The following is a 22,274-nucleotide window of genomic DNA, read 5'->3' as shown; positions in this document are numbered from 1 at the left end:
TAGTGTGTGTAGGATAGTGTTAGTGTGTGGGGATCGCTGGTCGGCGCAGACCCAACATTTAAGAACCTATCCCTACGTTTAAGAAACAGTTGGACAGTTACATGGATAGGACAGGTTTGGAGGGATATTTGTTCAAACGCAGGCAGGCAGGACTGGCGTAGATGGGTCATGTTGGTCGGCATGGCAAGTAGGGCCGAAGGGCCTGCTTCCACACTGATTGACTCAATGCCTCTCTGGTTTGCTTGACTTCATTGGTCAGGGCATTGATTCTAGGAGTCAGTAAGATGTGGTGCAGGTTTATAGGATCTTGGTCAGGCGGCATTTGGAGTAGTGCATGCAGTTCTGGTCGCCCACATTACAGGAAGGATGTGGAGGCTTTGGAGAGGGTGCAGAGGAGGTTCACCAGAACGCTGCCTGGATTAGAGGGTATTAGCTACAGGGAGAGGTTGGAGCGATTTTGATTGTTGTGCCTGGCGTTGCAGAGAACACAATCTGGCCGCTTGCTGTAGCTAACATCCCCTAATCCAGACATCATTCTGGTAAATCTATCAGGGATGATGCAGAATCTGGTCCCAGGAGCTGTGATTGAACTAACAATTTCATTTAAAAAGGTCAGAACAGTGGCCCAGGGATAGAGTCGCTGCCTCACAGCGCCAGAGACCCGGGTTCCATCCCGACTACCGGTAGGGTTGCCAGAAGACGGCAGGGGAAGGGAAAAGACATCACAGTGAGGAGGTGACTGGAGGAGACTCACTGTGATTGATTTTTCTTTTAGTTTTTTTTTGTGTTGGGTTGTGATTGTGTGTGAAATTGCTTATTTTTATTGCACTTATTGCTGGAATGTGGGTGAACTTTCATTTCACTGCACATCTTGTATGTGTATGAGACAAATAAACTTGACTTGACTTGACTGTCCCGTATTAGCCGGGACATCCCGTATTTTGAGCCAAATTGGTTTGTCCCGTACGGGACCGCCTTTGTCCCATATTAGGCCCAGGGGGTGCTGTAGGCCCGGACGCTGTAGGCCCGGACGCTGTAGGCCCGGACGCTGTAGGCCCGGACGCTGTAGGCCCGGACTCTGTAGGCCCGGACGCTGTAGGCCCGGACGCTGTAGGCCCGGACGCTGTATACCCGGACGCTGTAGGCCCGGACTCTGTAGGCCCGGACTCTGTAGGCCCGGACTCTGTAGGCCCGGACTCTGTAGGCCCGGACGCTGTAGGCCTGGTTGCTGTAGGTCCAGACAGTGTAGGCCCGGTGGCCCAGGCATTGTGAAATGGAAGTTGCGTCATTGGCGGAGCGGGAGCACGTGGCCGCTGGCTGGGTAAGGTCACGTGGGGTGCGGGGCGGTGACGTCACCTTGTCCCGTATTTGGGAGTGAGAAAGTTTGCAACCCTAACTACGGGCGCTGTCTGCACGGAGTTTGTACGTTCTCCCCGTGACCCGCCTGCGTTTCCCTCAAGATCTTCGGTTTCCTCCCACAATCCAAAGACGTGCGGGTTTGTAGGTGAATTGCCTTTGGTATAAATGTGTGTGTAGCATAGTGTTAATGTGCGGGGATCGCTGGTCGGCGCGGACCCGGTGGGCCGAAGGGCCTGTTTCCGCGCTGTATCTCTAAACTAAACTAAACTCACAACAACAATGCATGTCTCTGCAACTCCACTCACTTATTCTAAAGTCTTTGGCAAAATTCATCTTTGTGCCATTTCTCAGACATGCCCCCTTCAATGAGATTCATCAGGCCTTCACTTTTGCCAAAACACAACATTAATAAACCAAGATAAAATGGATGGCAATGATTAATTTATGCTCTTGTTGAAATTGCAGAGAGTTGTGGACGCAGCCCAGACCATCACACAAACCAACCTCCCTTCCACCGACTCCATCTACACCTCATGCTGCCTCGGCAAGGCCAGCAGCATAATCAAGGACCAGTCTCACCCCGGCCACTCCCTCTTCTCCCCTCTCCCATCGGGCAAGAGGTACAGAAGTGTGAAATCGCACACCTCCAGATTCAGGGACAGTTTCTTCCTGGCTGTTATCAGGCAATTGAACCATCCTACCACAACCAGAGAGCAGTGCTGAACTACTATCTACCTCATTGGTGACCCTCGTACTATACTTGATCGGACTTTGCTGGCTTTACCTTGCACTAAACGTTATTCCCTTATCATGTATCTGTACACTGTGGACGGCTCGATTGTAATCCAGTCTTTCCGCTGACTGGTTAGCACGCAACAAAAGCTTTTTACTGTACCTCGGTACACGTGACAATAAACTGAACTCAAACTCAAAGAAGGAATGTTGAATTAATTAAATTGGAAGGGTGGCACAGCTGGTAGAGCTTCATTTAGAGTCATAGAGTGATACAGTGTGGAAACAGGCCCTTCGGCCCAACTCGCCCATACCGGCCAACAATGTCCCAGCTACCCTAGTCCCACCTGCCTGCGCTTGGTCTATAACCCTCCAAACCTGTCCTATCCATGTACCTGTCCAACTGCTTCTTAAACGTTGGGATAGTCCCAGCCTCAGCTACCTCCTCTGGCAGCTCGTTCCATACACCCACCACCCTCTGTGTGGAAAAGTCGCCCCTTGGATTCCTATTAAATCTTTTCCCCTTCACCTTGAACCTATGTCCTCTGGTCCTCGATTCCCCTACTCTGGGCAAGAGACTCTGTGCATCTGCCCGATCTATTCCTCTCATGATTTTGTACACCTCTATAAGATCTCCCCTCATCCTCCCGCGCTCCATGGAATAGAGACCCAGCCTACTCAACCTCTCCCTGTAGCTCACACCCTCTAGTCCTGGCAACATCCTCGAGATTCTTTTCTGAACCCTTTCAAGCTTGGCATAATTATGTCACCAGAGGTTCCATTCACGACTACAAGACCAGACTCCCCATCATTAACCATCTCCACTTCACACCGCCCAATCAAAGACTTAGTCCCACCCTGGCAATTCCTCCTTCTCCCCGCTCCCGTCCCGCAAGAAAGTTCTAGAAGCGTGACGGCACCCCGCGGAAGACAAAGTGCCGGAGCAGGTCATCGGTTCGGGCAGGATCTCTGGGGAACATGGAGCCATGTGTTGAATTTTCCCCTGGCTGGTTAGCGAGCAACAAAAGCTTTTCACTGTACCTCGGCACCCGTGACAATCAACTAAAACTAACCAAACCGAACAAGGTCATAAGTGACAGGAACAGAATTAGGCCATTCGGCCCATCAAGTCTACTACGCCATTCAATCATGGCTGATCTATCTCTCCCTCTCAACCCCATTCTCCTGCCTCCTCCCCGTAACCCCTGACACCCGCACTAATCAATAATCTATCTCTGCCTTAAAAATATCCACTGACATGGCCTCCACAGCCGTCTGTGGCAATGAATTCCACAGATTCACCGCCCTTCGACTGAATAAATTCCTCCTCATCTCCTTCCTAAAGGAACGTCCTTCAATTCTGAGGCTGTGCCCTCTGGTCCTAGACTCTCCCACCAATGGAAACATCCTCTCCACATCCACTGTGTCCAGGCCTTTCACTATTTTGGTATGATGTTCTCAAAGCAAGCAGGAGACCACATAGTGCATACGTTTCCCGGACTCCCCGCCCCTCTGGGCCCCTCCCTCCCCTGACCGTGTCCATGTCGGTGTGGGTGCTCCCCCACCCCCCCTCCCTCCCCTGACCGTGTCCGTGTTCCGTGTCCGTGTCCGTGTGGGTGCCCGTGTCCTACCTGGTCTCCAGCGGCACATTGCTGCCAAGCACCCAGCTGTCCTGCAGCTGGACAGACTCCGGCGTGGTGGGCAGCTCGCTGGGTGGCGCGGCCGCGGGGGCCGGGCTCTGCGTCCGACGGTGGCTGACCGAGTTGCGGCTGAGCGATGTGACGGCCGGCGGCTGCTGGCCCAGGTGAGGCTTGTGCGCCGGAGGCAGAGGCTGCAGCGAGGCCTGGCTCTGGTGGTTGGCCGGTTGCTCTGCGAGGGAGAAGACCACAGGGGACGTGAGACATAGGAGCGCAGTTACAACGTCACACCACACGAGAAGGAATACACCATAACGACGCTAGACCTTGGAGCTAGGGGTTGCCAACTTCCCCACTCCCAAACACGGGACAAGGTGACGTCACCGCCCCCCGCGTGACCTCACCCAGCCAGCGGCCACGAGCTCCCGCTCCACCAATGGCGGCCGCCCGGACCGGGAGGCAGGTTGCTAACTTGCTAGTATACACTGGAATTTAGAAGGATGAGAGGAGATCTTATCGAAACGTATAAGATTATTAAGGGGTTGGACACGTTTGAGGCAGGAAACATGTTCCCAATGTTGGGGGAGTCCAGAACAAGGGGCCACAGTTTAAGAATAAGGGGTAGGTCATTTAGAACGGAGATGAGGAAAGACTTTTTCAGTCAGAGAGTTGTGAATCTGTGGAATTCTCTGCCACAGAAGGCAGTGGAGGCCAATTCTCTGAATGCATTCAAGAGAGAGCTAGATAGAGCTCTTAAGGACAGCGGAGTCAGGGGGTATGGGGAGAAGGCAGGAACGGGGTACTGATTGAGAATGATCAGCCATGATCACATTGAATGGCGGTGCTGGCTCGAATGGCCGAATGGCCTCCTCCTGCACCTATTGTCTAATGTCTACGCAACCTCCATTAGACGAACACACTCGGCCCCGCTCCCCGAACACACTCCGTTAGCCGACACTGTCCGCGGCCTACAGCGGCCCCCGGGCCTACAGTGTCCGGGCCTACACTGTCCGGGCCTACACTGTCCGGGCCTACACTGTCCGGGCCTACACTGTCCGGGCCTACACTGTCCGGGCCTACACTGTCCGGGCCTATCGTGTCTACGCCTATAGCGTCCGGGCCTACAGCGTCCCCCGGGCCTAATACGGGACAAGGGCGGTCCCGTACGGGACAAACCAATTTAGCCCAAAATACGGGATGTCCTGGCTAATATGGGACAGTTGGCAACCCTATTTGGAGTTCACAAGTTTACCGTAATGTTTGGGACACAGCATGTCATGTCATGACTTGGTGCTGAGAGCTCTCTTATACCTGCATGAAGGAGGCAACTAAACACACCTGAGCAATTACAAACACCTGTGAAGCCATGTGTCCCAAACACTATGGCACCCTGAAATGGGGGGACTATGAATAAACACAGCTGTAATTTCTACATGGTGAAACCAAAATGTATAAAAATGGCCTTTATTAAAATCTGACAATGTGCACTTTAACCACATGTGATTTTTTTTCTATTTCAAATCTCAAATTGCGGAGTACAGAGGCAAATTAATAAATGATGGGTCTTTGTCCCAAACATTCTGGAGGGCCCTGTAAGACAGGGGAGTAATATTATACCATTAGACCATTGGACAAGGATCAGACTGTGAGATACAGGAGTAGAACTTGACTTGACCAGAAGACAAAGGAGCCAAATTAGACCTTTCGACCTGGAATCGGAATTAGACCGTAAGACCGTGGACAGAGGAACAGAATTTTACCAAAAGACACAGGAGCAAAAATTGTACCATTAGACCATAGGATACAGGAGCAGAGTTGGACTATAAAACATAGGAACAAGATTAGACCATAACACCTTTGGAGCACAATTAGCCGATCAGACCAGAAGATCATGAGACATAGAGAGCGATACAGCATGGAAACAGGCCCTTCAGCCCAACTTGCCCACAACGACCAACATGCCCCATCCACACTAGTTCCACCTGCCTGCTTTTGGCCCATATCCCTCCAAACCTGTCCGATCCATGTACCCGTGTCTTTTAAATGCTGTTAGCGTGCCTGTCTCAGATACCTCCTCCGGCAGCTCGTTCCATACACCCACCGTCCGTTATGTGAAAAATTATCCCTCAGTTTCTTATAAAATCTTCCCCCCTTTCACCTTATAGAATAGGAAATAGGTGCAGGAGGAGGCCATTCGGCCCTTCAAGCCAGCACCGCCATTCATTGTGATCATGGCTGACCTCCCACAATCAGTAACCCGTGCCTGCCTTCTCCCCATATCCCTTGATTCCGCTAGCCCCGAGAGCTTTATCTAACTCTCTCTTAAATTAATCCAGTGAATTGGCCTCCACTGCCCTCTGTGGCAGAGAATTCCACAAATCTCTGGGTGAAAAAGTTTTTTCTCACCTCAGTTTTAAATGGCCTCCCCTTTATTCTTAGACTGTGTGGCCCCTGGTTCTGGACTCGCCCAACATTGGGAACATTTTTCCTGCATCTAGTTTGTCCAGTCCCTTTATAATTTTATCCCATTAAACCTATGTCGCCTGGTTCTCAATTCCCCCACTCTGGGCAATAGATTGTACATCCACCCAATCTATACCTCTTATGCTTTTATACACGTCTATAAAATCACCCCTCATCCTCCTGCACTCCAGGGAATAGAGTCCCAGCCTACTCAATTTCTCCCTATCGCTCAAACCCTCCAGTCCTGGCAACATCCTCGTAAATCTTCTCTGCATCCTTTCCAAGTTAACCACGTCTTTCCTGTAACATGGTTCGCAGAACTGAACACGATACTCTAAATGCGGCCTCACCAACGTCTTATATAACTGCAACATGACCTCCCAACCTCTGTACACCCAGGAGCAGAATTAGACCGTACCACCATTACACTTAGGATCAGAATTATAACATAAGATATAGGACCAGGATTATACCATAAAACCAGGAGGCAATGGAGCAGAATTAGAACATAACATCATTAGACCTAGCACCGCCCCCCCCCCCCGACCCCCTGACATCAGTCTGAAGAAGGGTCTCGATCCGAAACGTCACCCATTCCTTCTCTCCTGAGATGCTGCCTGACCTGCTGAGTTACTCCAGCATTTTGTGAATAAATACCTTCGATTTGTACCAGCATCTGCAGTTATTTTCTTATACTCATCAGACCTAGGATCACAATTATATCATTCCACCATTGGAGAATTAGACCATAAGATATCGGATCAGACTTGGATGATAAGACACAGGAGCAAAATTGTACCATAAACACCCACACACTCACATTCACACACAGATACAAGTAGATGCTCGTACACACACACACACACACACGTAGATGCGCACACACGCACACGCAAGCGCACACGCACAGTCAGACACACGCGCACACACACACACACACACACACACACACACACACACACACACACACACACACACACACACACACACACACACACACACACACACACACACACACACACACACACACACACACTCTCACTCTCACTCTCTCTCTCTCTCTCTCTCTCTCGGGCAGGTGTTGTGTGCTTCCCATGGTGCAGATTACAGCACAGCAGACAGAGTCTGACACGGGCAGCGCTGCCCACCGCTGAGTGTGGGATCTAGAGTCTGCCCACGTGCAGTGCTTAGGCTGCCCACCGCTCCCCCTCTGCAGCAGAGCCAAGCTGGGGTGAGATACCCCCCTCCCCCCTCCCCGACATCAGTCTGAAGAAGGGTCTCGCCCCGAAATGTCACCTATTCCTTCTCCCCTGAGATGCTGCCTGACCCGCTGAGTTACTCCAGCACTCTGTGAAACGTCACCTATCCATGTTCTCCAGAGATGCTGCCTGACCCGCTGAGTTACTCCAGCACTCTGTAATACAAGCAGCTCAGCTGTCAGTAACACACGGCCAGCTGCCAGTGGAGACTGCGGTTGGGGAGCACTTTCTATACAAGGCTCTGACAGGACATTACCATCTCAATTAGGGGCCTGGTACGTCTCTGGACAATTTGGCATCCCTTCCCGAAATAGTTGGCTCGCAGCTCTCCGTTGCCAAGTTAAGATTGTGTTTAGTTTAATTTAGTTTTAGAGATACAGCGCGGAAACAGGCCCTTTCGGCCCACCGGGTCCGCGCCGACCAGCAATCCCCGCACACTAACACTATCCTACACACACTGGGGACATTTTTTGCATTTATACCGAGCCAATTAACCTACAAACTTGCACGTCTTTGGAGTGTGGGAGGAAACCGAAGATCTCGGAGAAAACCCACGCAGGTCACGGGGAGAACGTACAAACTCCGTACAGACGGCGCCCGTAGTCGGGATGGAACCCGGGTCTCCGGCGCTGCATTCGCTGTGAGGCGGCAACTACCGCTGCGCCACCGTGCCGCACAAACATGTGTGTTGCATTCAGAACTCCACCATCAGCACGGCAAGTTAATATCCAGCCAGTCTCGGGTTTGGAACATTGGCACGGTGGCGCAGCGGTAGAATTGCTGCCTCACAGCGAATACAGCGCCAGAGACCCGGGTTCCATCCTGACTGCAGGCGCTGTCTGTGCGGAGTTTGTACGTTCTCCCCATGACCTGCGTGGGTTTTCTCCGGGTGCTCCGGTTGCCTCCCACACTCCTAAGACGTGCAGGTTTGTAGGTTTAATTGGCTTCTATAAACTGTGTAGGATAGTGCGAGTGTGTGGGGATCGCTGGTCGGCGCGGACGCAGTGGGCCAAAGGTCCTGTTTCTGTGCTGGATCTCAAAACTACGCTAAACCACATCAAAGGGCAAAGACCAACAATGTCGCCAGAAAGATGAGTAAGCTAAAGGACAGGAACACTTCAGATTTCTGCAAAGAAGGCTCAAGGCATTAACAGTAAAATTGAAAGAGGAATATGACAGTAATCCAGAGAGGACTGTAAAATCAGACCATAAATGATATTTGAAAAGGAAAACCTAAGGAGGAAATGCTAACATGATTCCTCGGTGACTGAGAACGAATGGATTTTATTGGAGAATAAATGAAATGACAGAGACATTTCATAAATATTTTGTGTCCGTCTTCGCAAGGCTTGGAGCCGGGCAGGAAATAGTGGAGAATAACAGCCCCATTTGCTTGCATGTGAGTGGGGTAACCTACGATGAGCGTTTGTGGGCACTGGGCCTGTACTCGCTGGAGTTTTGAAGGATGAGGGGGGACCTCAGTGAAACTTACCGAACAGTGAGCGGCCTGGATAGAGTGGATGTGGAGAGGATGTTCCCACTAGTGGGAGAGTCTACAGAAACTCTTATAGAAACTTACAAAATTCTTAAGGGGTTGGACAGGCTAGATGCAGGAAGATTGTTCCCGATGTTGGGGAAGTCCAGAACAAGGGGTCACAGTTTAAGGATAAGGGGGAAGTCTTTTAGGACCGAGATGAGAACGTATTTTTTCATACAGAGTGGTGAATCTGTGGAATTCTCTGCCACAGAAGGTAGTTGAGGCCAGTTCATTGGCTATATTTAAGAGGGAGTTAGATGTGGCCCTTGTGGCTAAAGGGATCAGGGGGTATGGAGAGAAGGCAGGTACGGGATACTGAGTTGGATGATCAGCCATGATCATATTGAATGGCGGTGCAGGCTCAAAGGGCCGAATGGCCTACTCCTGCACCTATTTTCTATGTTTCTATGTTTCTATGAGTCTAGGACCAGAGGGCACAGAATTAAAGGACGTTCCTTTAGGAAGGAGATGAGGAGGAATTTCTCTAGTCAGAGGGCGGTGAATCTGTGGAATTCATTGCCACAGACGGCTGTGAAGGCCAAGTCAGAGATAGATAGATTCTTCACTAGTGTGGGTATCAGGGGAGAAGGCAGGAGAATGGGGTTAGGAGGGAGAGATAGATCAGCCATGATGGAATGGCGTAGACTAGATGGGCCGAATGGTCTGATTCTGGTATCACTTATGAACATAGAACTCAAGGCCTTCCTCTTCATGTATCCATTTATCAGTACATTTAATGGTGGAAGAGGCAAGAAGGGCCGAATGGCCCACATCTACTGCTATTTCGTACTTTCTTGGTGAAAACACAGAGTGCTGGAGTAACTCAGGGAGTCAGGCAGCATCTCTGGAGAACATGGATAGGTGACGTTTCACAGAGTGCTGGAGTAACTCAGCGGGTCAGGCAGTATCTCGGGAGAGAAGGAATGGGCAACGTTTCGGGTCGAGACCCTTCTTCAGGCTTCTTCAGGGTCTCGACCCGAAACGTCGCCCACTCTTTCTCTCCCGAGATGCTGCCTGACCCGCTGAGTTACTCCAGCTTTTTGTGTCTACTTTGCAATCTACAGACCTGCACGCCTTCGGAGTATGGGTGGATACGGGCGGCACGGTAGCGCAGCGGTAGAGTTGCTGCTTTACAGCGAATGCAGCGCCGGAGACTCAGGTTCGATCCTGACTACGGGTGCTGCACTGTAAGGAGTTTGTACGTTCTCCCCGTGACCTGCGTGGGTTTTCTCCGAGATCTTCGGTTTCCTCCCACACTCCAAAGACGTGCAGGTTTGTAGGTTAATTGGCTGGGTAAATGTAAAAATTGTCCCTAGTGGGTGTAGGATAGTGTTAATGTACGGGGATCGCTGGGCGGCACGGACTTGGTGGGCCGAAAAGGCCTGTTTCCGGCTGTATATATATGATATGATGATATGAAACCGGAGCACCCGGAGAAAACCCACGCAGGTCACGGGGAGAAAGTACAGACACCGTACAGACGGCACCCGTGGTCAGGATGGAACCCGGGACTCTGGCACTGTGAGGCAGCAGCTCTACCCGCCGCGCCACCGTCCCGCAACAAGATTCCTGCACGTGGCTTGTGAGTCAATCTCTTACTTTCTTCTCAAAATGTACTTGGGGGCCAAGAACGTTTTATCTGTTTGCTTCCGAGCCCTTACACACTCAGCATGGAGCAGAGGTACAGTTCACAATTAGATTTGTGATTACGATCCTCTCCTGCATTTAATGGATTAGCCACAGGTGACAAAGTACATATCGTAGCTAATCACAGCACGGCACTTTAAGGATTACAACGGGAAAGTTACAGAACAGCTGAAAGACTCTGGCTGACCGTAGGTATCAGAAATTCAAGTACAAAGCACGTCTATCACTTTTTATCACAGAATGCTGGAGTAACTTGAATCAAGGGGTATGGGGAGAAGGCAGGCACGGGTTACTGATTGTGGACGATCAGCCATGATCACAATGAATGGCGGTGCTGGCTCGAAGGGCCAAATGGCCTCCTCCTGCACCTATTTTCTACGTTTCCATGTTTGCAATGGAAATGGAGAGGTATCCTGAACCAACATCTCAAAACAGGGGAAGAGAAACTGATGCGGGCGGCACGGTGGCGCAGTGGTACAGTTGCTGCCTTACAGCGAATGCAGCGCCGGAGACTCAAGTTCGATCCCGACTACGGGCGCCGTCTGTACGGAGTTTGTACGTTCTCCCCGTGACCTGCGTGGGTTTTCTCCGAGATCTTCGGTTTCCTCCCACACTCCAAAGACGTGCAGGTATGTGGGTTAATTGACTGGGTAATATGTATAAATTGTCCCTAGTGTGCGTAGGATAGTGATAATGTGTGGGGATCGCTGGGCGGCACGGACTCGGTGGGCCGAAGGGCCTGTTTCCGCGCTGTATCTCTAAATCTAAATCTAAAATGAACGCAGCGGCAGACAAGCGGGCACGCAGAAAGGAGCGCAGCAACTTCAACAGACCAGAGACCGCACACAATAGACAATAGGTGCAGGAGGAGGCCATTCGGCCCTTCGAGCCAGCACCGCCATTCAATGTGATCATGGCTGATCATTCTCAATCAGTACCCCGTTCCTGCCTTCTCCCCATACCCCCTGACTCCGCTATCCTTAAGAGCTCTATCTAGCTCTCTCTTGAATGCATTCAGAGAATTGGCCTCCACTGCCTTCTGAGGCAGAGAATTCCACAGATTCACAACTCTCTGACTGAAAAGGTTTTTCCTCATCTCCGTTCTAAATGGCCTACCCCTTATTCTTAAACTGTGGCCCCTGGTTCTGGACTTCCCCAACATTGGGAACATGTTTCCTGCCTCTAACGTGTCCAACCCCTTAATAATCTTATATGTTTCGATAAGATCTCCTCTCATCCTTCTAAATTCCAGTGTATACAAGTCTAGTCGTTCCAGTCTTTCAACATATGACAGTCCCGCCATTCCTGGAATTAACCTAGTAAACCTACGCTGCACGCCCTCACTCCCACATTGTCCTCTTCAGCCACCAGCAGCACAGCTCTAGCCGAGGTGTGGAGCAAGCTGCCAACTAGGACACGTCACCCACGGTCAGCCATGACCCACGGGGGCCTAAGAAGAAGATGTTTACAGGTACAATTACAGTTATGATCAGGTGCCCTGATTTCAGTTTTCGCTATTAATTTCTCCCAGTTTGATGGGGAATGCATGGTAATTTGTTTGTAGTGTAATATAATTCCATGTTATGTTCCATCTGCTGTCATCCAATAAATAATGGTGGAAATCTTTACAGTAATCAATGACTTTGTATTGATCGGGGCAGTAAATGGCTTTACTGGCAAATTTTCAATACTTCTGAGAAAGGGGCAGAAACTATTCACCCTGATTTATTTGCAAAGTGCATGCTTAAGAGACATTAGCTCAACCACATTCCATCCAATTCATTAAAGCCATCCTGACGATATAATAGTCATAGAGTGATACAGCGTGGAAACAGGTCCTTCGGCCCAACTTGCCCACACCGGCCAACATGTCCCAGCTACACTAGTCCCACCTGCCTGCGTTTGGCCCATATCCCTCCAAACCTGTCCTATCCATGTAATTGTCTAAACGTTTCTTAAACATTGTGATAGTCCCTGCGTCAACTACTTCCTCTGGCAGCTCATTCCACTAGCGGTTGCCAACTTCTTCACTCCCAAATACGGGACAAGGTGATGTCACCGCCCCGCGTGACCTCACCCAGCCAGCGGCCACGTGCTCCCACTCCACCAATGGCGGCCGCCCGGGCCGGGAGGCGAGTTGCTACGCAACCTCCGTTAGGCAGCATCCGGGCCTACACTCTCTGGGACTGCTGTGGCCTCCGGGGCCCCACAGTGTCCGGGGCCCCACAGTGTCCGGGGCCCCACAGTGTCCGGGGCCCCACAGTGTCCGGGGCCCCACAGTGTCCGGGGCCCCACAGTGTCCGGGGCCCCACAGTGTCCGGGGCCCCACAGTGTCCGGGGCCCCACAGTGTCCGGGGCCCCACAGTGTCCGGGGCCCCACAGTGTCCGGGGCCCCACAGTGTCCGGGGCCCCACAGTGTCCGGGGCCCCACAGTGTCCGGGGGCCCACAGTGTCCGGGGCCCACAGTGTCCGGGGCCCCACAGTGTCCGGGGCCCCACAGTGTCCGGGGCCCCACAGTGTCCGGGGCCCACAGTGTCCGGGGCCCCACAGTGTCCGGGGCCCCACAGTGTCCGGGGCCCCACAGTGTCCGGGGCCCCACAGTGTCCGGGGCCCCACAGTGTCCGGGGCCCCACAGTGTCCGGGGCCCACAGTGTCCGGGACCCACAGTGTCCGGTCCTACAACGCCGTCCATGCCTAATACAGGACAAGGGATGTCCCGGCTAATACGGGACAGTTGGCAACCCTGGTCATAAAACACAACAAGATATATGAAACGTGCAATATCCCCCTAAACCTGTCCGATCCATGTACCTGTCTAAATGGGTTTTTTTTCCAGTTGATCTCAAGGATAGATTTTTCAAGTTGAAGTTGTCGAACTCTGTGTGACTCTGGGACTTGCAGTTTGCAAAATCCATGCACGCAGAGCCCAGAGCAACAGAAGATATTTATTTTTCTTCCACAGTACAGAAGACAGAGTTGCCTCCTTTCTAAACATGAATTGTACTTTGCTGGGATATAGATGCTTCCCCCCGTTGTCTCCCATTTCACAGCGTGCAGCGTTTTCTGACAGATATATAATTAGACTGCACGAGATCAACGAACAAAACAATTCTTTCACAGCCAAGACACAAGAAATACATCATGGAAATTTAGCCTCAGTCGACGCACAAATATTTCAGCACCATCGCCGTACAGGGCGGCACGGTGGCGCAGCGGTAGAGTTGCCGCCTTACAGCGAACGCAGCGCCGGAGACCCGGGTTCCATCCCGACTACGGGCGCCGTCTGTACGGAGTTTGTACGTTCTCCCCGTGGGTTTTCTCCGAGATCTTCGGTTTCCTCCCACACCCCAAAGACGTGCGGGTTTATTTATTTATTTCTTTATTTTTTATTTTAGAGATACAGCGCGGAAACAGGCCCTTCGGCCCACCGGGTCCGCGCCGACCAGCGATCCCCGCACACCAACACTATCCTACACACACACTAGGGACAACTTTTTTTTTACATTTACCCAGTCAATTAACCTACAAACCTGCACGTCTTTGGAGTGTGGGAGGAAACCGAAGATCTCGGAGAAAACCCACGCAGGTCACGGGGAGAACGTACAAACTCCGTACAGACGGCGCCCGTAGTCAGGATCGAACCCGGGTCTCCGGCGCTGCATTTGCTGTAAGGCAGCAACTCTACCGCTGCGCCACCGTGCTCTGCCGCCCACAAGTTTGTAGGTTAATTGGCTTGGTAAATGTAAAAATTGTCCCAAGTGGGTGTAGGATAGTGTTAGTGTGCGGGGCTCACTGGTCGGCGCGGACACGGTGGGCTGAAAGGGCCTGTTTCCGCGCTGTATCTCTACGCTAAATTCCAATCGACTGATGTGCCTTTGTTAATGCTGTTCACTGTGCTGACAATGCAACAATAAAATTCGTACTTGCGGCAGCATTGCATGTCTGTAACTATTCTGTAAACTAAAACTGTAAAGTTATTACTGTTTCAGTTCAGTTTAGTTTATTGTTGCGGGCTAACCAGTCAGCGGAAAGGCTGTAGAAACATAGAAAATAGGTGCAGGAGTAGGCCATTCGGCCCTTCAAGCCAGCACCGCCATTCAATACGATCGTGGCTGATCATACACAATCTGTACCCCGTTCCTGATTTTTTCCGCCATATTCCCTGATTCCGTTAGCCCAAAGAGCTAAATCTAACTCTCTCATGAACACATCCAGTGAATTGGCCTCCACTGCCATCTGTGGCAGAGAATTCCACAGATTCAATAGACTGTAGACAATAGACAATAGGTGCAGGAGGAGGCCAATCGGCCCCTCGTGCCAGCACCGCCATCCAATGTGATCATGGCTGATCATCCACAATCAGTACCCCGTTCCTGCCTTCTCCCCATACCCCCTGACTCTGCTATCCTTAAGATCTCTATCTAGCTCTCTCTTGAATGCATTCAGAGAATTGGCCTCCACTGCCTTCTGAGGCAGAGAATTCCACAGATTCACAACTCTCTGACTGAAAAAGTTTTTCCTCATCTCCGTTCTAAATGTCCAACCCCTTATTCTTAAACTGTGGCCCCTTCACAACTCACAAGGTACATGGATAGGACAGGTTTAGAGGAATATGGGCCAAATGCAGGCAGCTGGGAATAATGTAGATGGGACACAAAAAACTAGAGTAACTCAGTGGGTCAGGCAACATCACTGGAGATTTACAGCGAATGCAGCGCCGGAGATTCAGGTTCGATCCTGACTACGGGTGCTGCACTGTAAGGAGTTTGTACGTTCTCCCCGTGACCTGCGTGGGTTTACTCCTCCCACACTCCAAAGACGTACAGGTATGTAGGTTAATTGGCTGGGTAAATGTAAAAATTGTCCCTAGTGGGTGTAGGATAGTGTTAATATACGGGGATCACTGGGCGGCACGGACTTGGAGGGCCGAAAAGGCCTGTTTCCGGCTGTATGTATATGATATGATATGATGATGAAAAGCAATGGGTGACGTTTCGGGTCGAGCTCTATCTAACTCTCTCTTGAAAACAATACATGATTACAATCGAGCCATTCACAGTATACAGATACATAAGGGAATAACGTTTAGTGCAAGGTAAAGCCAGCAAAGTCCGATCAATAATAGTCTGAGGGTCCCCGATAAGGTAGATAGTAGTTCAGCACTGCTCTCTGTTTGTGGTAGGCTGTGGACAAGCTAGATGCAGGAAAAATGGTCCCAATGTTGTGGGAGTCCAGAACCAGGGGCCACACAGTCTAAGAATAAAGGGGAGGCCATTTAAAACTTGGGTGAGAAAAAACATTTTCACCCAGAGAGTTGTGAATTTGTGGAACTCTCTGCCACAGAGGGCAGTGGAGGGCAATTCACTGGATGGATTTAAAAGAGAGCTAGATAGAGCTCTAGGGGCTAGTGGAATCAAGGGATATGGGGATTTTTAGATTTAGAGATACAGCGCAGAAACAGGCCCTTCAGCCCACCGGGTCCGCGCCGCCCAGCGATCCCCTACACTAACACTATCCTACACCCACTAGGGACAATTTTTACATTTATACCCAGCCAATTAACCGACAAACCTGCATGTCTCTGAAGTGTGGGAGGAAACCGGAGATCTCGGAGAAAACCCACGCAGGTCACGGGGAGAACGTACAAACTCCGTACAGACAGCACCCGTAGTCAGGATCGAACCCGAGTCTCTGGCGCTGCATTCGCTGTAAGGCAACAACTCTACCGCCGCGCCACCGTGGGAGAAGGCAGGCACGGGTTACTGATTGTGGACAATCAGCCATGATCACAATGAATGGCGGCGCTGGCTCGAAGGGCCGAATGGCCTCCTCCTGCACCTATTTTCTATGATTCTATGTGGTAGGTGGATTCCCAGCACACATGGGGATAGCAACACAGCGGCTCTCATTTCAGGTGAAGAGTTCACCCATACTTCAGATGCCATTTCAGGCTTGTCCTTCTGTTGTTTGGTCCAAAGCTGCATTGTTACACTGAGAAATGTCAAGTGCTGGCATTAGACGTACATTTATGTGGATAAATAACCCACAGCAGACAGTGACGCTGACATTTTGTGTTGCCTGTCTCTCTCAGTAAATCTGCAGCACCAAAGGTCAGAGAAGGATCATGGCCATATCATATTTTACAGTTGTTAAAATGCTTGATAACATCCAGAAACCATCCTTAAAAAAAAAACGCTGAGATTTTATTTACCGAATCGTGAAAAGCCTGGATAGAGTGGATGTAGAGAGGATGTTTCCACTAGTGGGAGAGTCTAGGACCAGAGGGCACAGCCTCAGAATTAAAGGGCGTTCCTTGAGGAAGGAGATGAGGAGGAATTTCTTCAGTCAGAGGGCGGTGAATCTGTGGAATTCACTGCCACAGAAGGCTGTGGAGGCCAAGTCAGTGGATATATTTAAGGCAGTGGTAGATAGATTCTTGATTAGATTCAAGTCTCAGTTTATTGTCACATGTGCCAATTAAGGTACAGTGAATTTTGAGTGACCATACGGCCACACTAACTGAGGCCAGTTCATTGGCTATATTTAAGAGGGAGTTAGATGTGGCCCTTGTGGCTAAAGGGATCAGGGGGTATGGAGAGAAGGCAGGTACGGGATACTGAGTTGGATGATCAGCCATGATCATATTGAATGGCGGTGCAGGCTCGAAGGGCCGAATGGCCTACTCCTGCACCTATTTTGCTATGTTTCTATGTTTCTAAAAGCAACAAGACGCAGCGGATTCTACATTCCTCACTGTGATGGAAGGTAATAAAGTTCAATCAGCTTCCTCTTTGTTACAGGTGTCAGGGGTTATGGGGAGAAGGCAGGAGAATGGGGTTAGGAGGGAGAGATAGATCAGCCGTAATTGAATGGCAGAGTAGACTTGATGGGCTGAATGGCCTAATTCTGCTCCTACCCCTTATGAACTATTTGGAGTAGTGCGTTCAGTTCTGGTCACCCCATTACAGGATGGGTATGGAGGCTTTGGAGAGGGTGCAGAGGAGGTTCACCAGAACGCTGCCTGGATTAGAGGGTATTAGTGACAGGGAGAGGCTAGACAGACTTGGATAGTTTTCTCTCGAACATCAGAGATCGCGGTGAGACCTGACAGAAGTATATGAAATTGTGAGAGGTGTAGATAGGGTAGACAATCTGAACCTTTTTCCCAGGATGGTAAAAATAAACCATTGAATGGTGATGTTGGCTCGAAGGGCCAAATGGCCTACTCCTGCACCTATTGTCTATTGTCTATTAGAGGGTGTTGCTTTAAGTGTGATAGGGAAAAGTTTAAAGGAGATGTGCAGGACAAGTTTCTACACAGAGTCGGGGTTGCCAACTTCCTCACTCCAAAATACGGGACAAGATGGCGTCATCGCCCCGCGCCCCTCGTGACCTCACCCAGCCAGCGGCCACGTGCTCCCGCTCCACCAATGGCGGCCGCCCGGCCCGGGAGGCGGGTTGCTAAGCAACCTCTGTTAGCCGGTGCCCGGGCCTCTGGGCCTACAGTGTCCGGGCCTACACCGTACGGGCCTACAGCGCCCCCTGGGCCTAATACAGGACAAGGGCGGTCCCGTACGGGACAAACCAATATAGCCCAAAATACGGGATGTCCCGGCTAATACGGGGCAGTTGGCAACCCTAGTGGTGAGTGCCTGGAATGCATTGTCGGGGGTGGGTGGTTGGAGCTGATACATTAGTGGTGTACAAGAGGCTTTTAGATGGGCATATGGATATGCAGGGACTGGAGGGATATGGATTATGTTCTGGCAGACAAGAGTTGGTCTTGGCATCACATTCAGCATAGGCATTGGCCAGTTCCTGCACTGTACTGTTATAGAGTCATACAGTGATACAGTGTGGAAACAGGCCCTTTGGCCCAACTCGCCCGCACCGGCCAACAATGTCCCTGCTACACTAGTCCCACGAGCCTGCGCTTGGTCCATATCCCTCCAAACCTGTCCTGTCCATGTTCCTGTTCTAAGGTAGACACAAAATGACCCGAAACGTCACCCATTCCTTCTCTCCTAATCTGAGGAAGGACATTCTAGCCTTAGAGGGAGTACAGAGAAGGTTCACCAGATTGATCCCTGGGATGGCAGGACTTTCATATGAAGAAAGACTGGATAGACTGGGCTTGTACTCGCTGGAATTTAGAAGACTGAGGGGGGATCTTATAGAAACATATAAAATTCTTAAGGGGTTGGAGAGGCTAGATGCGGGAGGATTGTTCCCGATGTTGGGGAAGTCCAGAACAAGGGGTCACAGTTTAAGGATAAGGGGGAAGTCTTTTAGGACCGAGATGAGAAAACATTTCTTCACACAGAGTGGTGAGTCTGTGGAATTCTCTGCCACAGAAGGTAGTTGAGGCCAGTTCATTGGTTATATTTAAGAGAGAGTTAGATGTGGCCCTTGTGGCTAAAGGGATCAGGGGGTATGGAGAGAAGGCAGGTACGGGATACTGAGTTGGATGATCAGCCATGATCATATTGAATGGCGGTGCAGGCTCGAAGGGCCGAATGGCCTACTCCTGCACCTATGTTTCTATGTCCATAACCCTCCAAAACTGTCCTATCCATGTACCTGTTCTAAGGTAGACACAAAATGACCCGAAACGTCACCCATTCCTTCTCTCCAGAGATGCTGCCTGACCCGCTGAGTTACTCCAGCATTTTATGTCTACCTTCGATTTAAACCAGCATCTACAGTTTTCTTTCCTACCCTGTTCTAGTCATATTAAAAATTGCTAGTCATATTAAATGTAATTTGGCCATCAGGGCAATGGGAGCCTAAAAGTACAAGTTCAGTCCATTTGTCTATAAAACATATGGCTTGGGTCTTAATTGCTCAAGCAAGAAGCTAGAGCTTTTCTCCTTGAAGGAGAAACGTGGGTGACCTTCTGTGGAGATCAAAGGGAGTTAACGTGCTTGTTAGTAGGAAACTAGAATTAGAAACTAGAAACTGGAATTTAGAAGGATGAGAGGAGATCGTATCGAAACGTATAAGATTATTAAAGGGTTGGACACGTTAGAGGCAGGAAACTTGTTCCCAATGTTGGGGGAGTCCAGAACAAGGGGCCACAGTTTAAGAATAAGGGGTAGGCCATTTAGAACTGAGATGAGGGAAAACTTTTTCAGTCAGAGAGTTGTGAATCTGTGGAATTCTCTGCCTCAGAAGGCAGTGGAGGCCAATTCTCTGAATGCATTCAAGAGAGAGCTAGATAGAGCTCTTAAGGATAGCGGAGTCAGGGGGTATGGGGAGAAGGCAGGAACAGGGTCGTACATTGGGAACATGTTTCCTGCCTCTAACGTGTCCAATCCCTTAATAATCTTATACGTTTCGATAAGATCTCCTCTCATCCTTCTAAATTCCAGTGTATACAAGCCTAGTCGCTCCAGTCTTTCAACATATGACAGTCCCGCCATTCCGGGAATTAACCTAGTAATAAACTAAAGTCAACTCAACTCAACTCAGATATGTATAAATATAAATGTATATACACACACAAAAGGCAGCACAGTGGCACTGTGGTTAGGGTTGCCAACTTCCTCACTCCCAAATAAGGGACAAGGTGACGTCACCGCCCCGCGCCCCGCGCCCCACGTGACCTCACCCAGCCAGCGGCCACGTGCTCCCGCTCCACCAATGGTGACCGCCCGGGCCGGGAGGCGGGTTGCTACGCAACCTCCGTCAGGCGGTCCCCGGGCCTCCGGGCCTACACTGTCCGGGACTGCTGCGGCCTAGTGTTCGGGGCTACAGTGTCCGGGCCTACAGTGTCCGGGCCTGCAGTGTCCGGGCCTAATACAGGACAAGGGCGGTCCCGTACGGGACAAACTAATTTAGCCCAAAATACGGGATGTCCCGGCTAATACAGGACAATTGGCAACCCTAACTGCGGTGGACTTGCTGCCCGAAATAACCACAGAACTGATTGTGCCACTGGCTATAGGGAGCAGGTTTCACCGTCCAAAGACAGAGACAGAGAGAGCTCGAGAGCTCACTTAATGATCTCACAGAACGCAAATTAATTAGGCATGAGTTTAAACATTGCTTCAGCTGTGACAGCTGTCTTCATCAAACAATGTTATTGTCTAAAATTTAGTCTTTACGTTGCACTGATACTTTTTTGTGATCCTTTTTCGTTAGAGATCCAGGGTGGAAACAGGCCCTTCGGCCCACCGAGTCCGTGCCGACCAGCGAACGCCCCGTACACAAGCACTGTCTTTCACACAATGGGGACAATTTTACAATTTTACTGAAGCCAATTACAGGATCGAAGAAGGGTCTCGACCCGAAACGTCACCCATTCCTTCTCTCCTGAGATGCTGCCCGACCCGCTGAGTTACTCCAGCATTTTGTGAAACAAATACCTTCGATTTGTACCAGTATCTGCAGTTATTTTCTTCCAATTACAGGATCGGCCAAAGTCAGCATGGAGGGGAAATCACGCTTGACTAATCTTCTGGAACTTTTTCAGGATGTAACAAGTAGAATGGATGAGGGAGAGCCAGTGGATGTGGTGTATCTGGACTTTCAGAAAGCCTTTGACAAAGTCCCACACAGGAGATTGCTGGCTCGAAGGGCCAAATGGCGTACTCCTGCACCTATTTTTCTTGGTGCCTTCTAGCATATTTAGAAGATAGATACAATATGCTGGAGTAACTCAGCAGGACCGGCAGGAGCTTTGGAGTGAAGGGATGGGTGATGTATCAGGTTGAGATCCTTCTTCAGACAGGATGTCAGGGTTGCTGCAGAGTGAGTGGACCCCCAACCCCAAAGAAGGACCCCAACCCCAAACGTCACCCATTCCTTTCCTCCAGAGATGCTGCCTGACCCGCTGAGTTACCCCAGCATTTTGTGATTTTCTTATATACATCGATCAGCCAAAACATTATGACCTGATGAGCCAAAACATTATGGCCACCTGCCTAATATGCTGTTGGTCCTCCGTGTGCAGCCCCATGCGCAGCAGGGTGCGATGCACTGTGTATTGTGACACATTCCTCCCGTGACCACCATTAATGTTTTCTGTGACTTGTGCCACAGTCGACCTTCTGTCGGTTCGGACCAGACGGGACAGCCTTCGTTGCCCTCGCGCATCGATGAGCCTTGGGCGCCCAACACCCTGTCTGTCGCCGGTTTATGGTTTGTACCTCCTCGGACCACTGTCAGTCGGTACTCACCACTGCTGACCGGGAGCACCCCACAAGCCTTGCCGTTTCAGAGATGCTCTGACCCAGTCATCTGGCCGTAACAATTTGGCCCTTGTCAAAGTCGCTCAGGTCTTTACTCCTGCCCATTTCTCCTGCATCCAACACGTCAACTTCAAGAACTGACTGTTCACTTGCTGCCTAATATATCCCACCCCTTGACAGGTGCCATTGTAACAAGATAATCAATGTTATTCACTTCGCCTGTCAGTGGTCATAATGTTTTGGCTGATCGGTGTATGTCAATACACAAAAGAACAGAAGGATTGTGTGCTGTACACCCTTCATACCTATAACTTTAGCCAGAGTTAGATCTGATTTTTTCGTATAAAGTTGAAATACTGATGTTTGCTGCTGACAGGGGATTATTGTATTGGATTCAGACTGTTCAAACATTTAATTAAGCACTTTCACAATTGACCAAGATTCCACT

At 50.4% G+C, this 22,274-nt stretch overlaps 1 protein-coding gene across 4 annotated transcripts in view; it reads right to left on the bottom strand.

The window, feature by feature from the left end:
* Positions 1 to 22,274, bottom strand: part of LOC144592184 (teneurin-3-like) — a 2,027,615-nt gene that overhangs the window by 240,612 nt on the left and 1,764,729 nt on the right. For all 4 annotated transcript variants that reach the window (XM_078396656.1, XM_078396657.1, XM_078396658.1 and 1 more), the window contains one exon: positions 3,723 to 3,960. In XM_078396656.1, coding sequence (XP_078252782.1) covers positions 3,723 to 3,960 — 238 coding nt within the window. The remainder of the gene's footprint in view (positions 1 to 3,722; positions 3,961 to 22,274) is intronic.

Source organism: Rhinoraja longicauda, chromosome 3 (assembly GCF_053455715.1).
Source record: "Rhinoraja longicauda isolate Sanriku21f chromosome 3, sRhiLon1.1, whole genome shotgun sequence".
In the NCBI taxonomy this organism is placed as follows: domain Eukaryota; kingdom Metazoa; phylum Chordata; class Chondrichthyes; order Rajiformes; family Arhynchobatidae; genus Rhinoraja; species Rhinoraja longicauda.
Note: the sequence above shows the minus strand (reverse complement) of the source record. Positions and strands in the feature narration are given on the sequence as shown.